Below are 1,723 nucleotides of genomic sequence, written 5' to 3' on the forward strand. Positions count from 1 at the left end.
TGTATAAAGTTGATAGCATGTTGCAAAACAGTTTTCATATTTGTTTGTGAAGATTGACATGTTAAAAATAAAATGAAATAAGGTTAGGATTGTTTTTGTTGTTAATGTTTATATATTAGTACATCAAAATNATGTTGCAACTGTCCCCCGACCCCGGGGTCAGTTGCAACATCTTACTTTTCATTTTCAAATACAAATAGTGAAGAACGTACATGACTTAATCATCTATAAATGGTTTTGACTACAGACAGATGTAGGTTTGTTGTATTAAAATTTGATTTGTCTCTAATTCAAACCATCTCTGAGGAACAGAGTCAAATGCAAAAAAGTGTTGCAACTGTCCCCGGTCTCCTCTACAATGATTTTAGCTCCACTAAAAAAATTGACGAGTGTAAAACTTCTATTTTTATGCCATTTATCCCAAATAAAAAAACCTATCCCCTCTTTTAAGCAGTGCTGGATGTATCGTGTGCAGCTAAAGTTCAAATTAAGAGCATCAAAAACAAATAAAATAACATTTAAAATATTTAGATAAGAATTGACTTTGTATAAAATAAGGTAGAGAAAGTACACGTGGTCGTTTTTCTTTTTCTTTAATCTGCTGCTGCTCCACCCTGCAGTAACATCTCCCAGTAAAGCTCAGCAGTGGTGCTGGTTTGAATGAAAGGTACCTCACAGCTCCTGGACATGGTGGGTCAAAAAGGCCCTGCTGAGGGGGTCCATGTTTCCATGCAGATGAAGCTCTGAGGGGGAGATGGTGGCTAACAGGAATCAGAAGCGCACCCCACGGCCCGGTGGAGGTCAGCTCTTCATCCAGCTCTTCATGGGAAGCAGTCATGTTGCCATGGCGACGCGAGGCTCCATCATGCCCAGCCCAGGTCTCCTCAGTCAGGATGCAGACTTGTGTAATCCTGACTGCAGAGGAGGAAAAGGGCGTGATGTATGAAGACAGACTGTTGTGTTGTCATCATTCAGAACCTCGGTGTTCCCGTGTTCCTCTGCTGAACCTCATTAACATATTTAACATGTTAACATGAATTAATCTGCTGTTTGAAGCCTGAAACTCTAAACCATCTTATTTAAAAATAAAAACTAATAATCACCTTTAAACGCCTGCCCGTCAGCGGCCCGAACCGGACCTGTCCAACAAACACCAGCTGCTCGCTTTAAACCACGAACTGGACCGAAAACAGAAGACCCGCAGTACCCACCTGACGCGCGCCTCCTCCGCTGCTTCAACCGGGCACGCGCCGCTGCTCGCGCGCACGCACACCGCGTTGGGGGGTTGCCATGAGGGACGGGAGTGCGAAACCAAAGGACCACTGACTAAAACCGCTGAACGGACCGCAGAACTGACGGCCATGTTCTGAACAAGTGCAGGTTTGTTTCACCTTTAAAGGAAGCGAAGCAGCTTAAAGCTCCACAGTGTTTCCTGCTGCCTCTGAAACGGGACGTTGTTTTCCTCATGGCAACCCTGGACCTGCGTCTGGTGCAGCTGCTGACTCAGACACCAGAGGACTGCAGGCCGCCTGGCAGGCTTCTTCTGCTGGCTTCTTATTTTAGTGAAGGTCGCAGCTTCAGGTGGAAACAAGCCTCAGTTCAGCCTTTTAACAAGCGACTCTGGTTCTTTTTGTCGTATTTCAAGGCTAGTCTGCCCTCTACTGGTAACATGTGGACATCCCACTGCTGAGTCTGTTTACACACAGTGTTGACCACGTGACAC

General features: G+C 45.2%; 1 protein-coding gene across 2 annotated transcripts in view; it reads right to left on the reverse strand.

Annotated features, from left to right (window-relative positions):
* tulp4b (TUB like protein 4b) overlaps positions 1-1,204 on the reverse strand; it is a 44,559-nt gene extending 43,355 nt beyond the window's left edge. For both annotated transcript variants that reach the window (XM_014021323.1, XM_014021325.1), the window contains exons 1-2: positions 1,104-1,204; positions 672-915 (exon numbers count right to left, since the gene is read on the reverse strand). In XM_014021323.1, the coding sequence (XP_013876777.1) occupies positions 672-689 (18 nt within the window). In that variant the 5' untranslated portion in view covers positions 690-915; positions 1,104-1,204. The remainder of the gene's footprint in view (positions 1-671; positions 916-1,103) is intronic.
* Positions 1,205-1,723: the final 519 nt, after the last annotated feature.

Source organism: Austrofundulus limnaeus, unplaced genomic scaffold (assembly GCF_001266775.1).
Source record: "Austrofundulus limnaeus strain Quisiro unplaced genomic scaffold, Austrofundulus_limnaeus-1.0 Scaffold287, whole genome shotgun sequence".
Classification (NCBI taxonomy): Eukaryota; Metazoa; Chordata; class Actinopteri; order Cyprinodontiformes; family Rivulidae; genus Austrofundulus; species Austrofundulus limnaeus.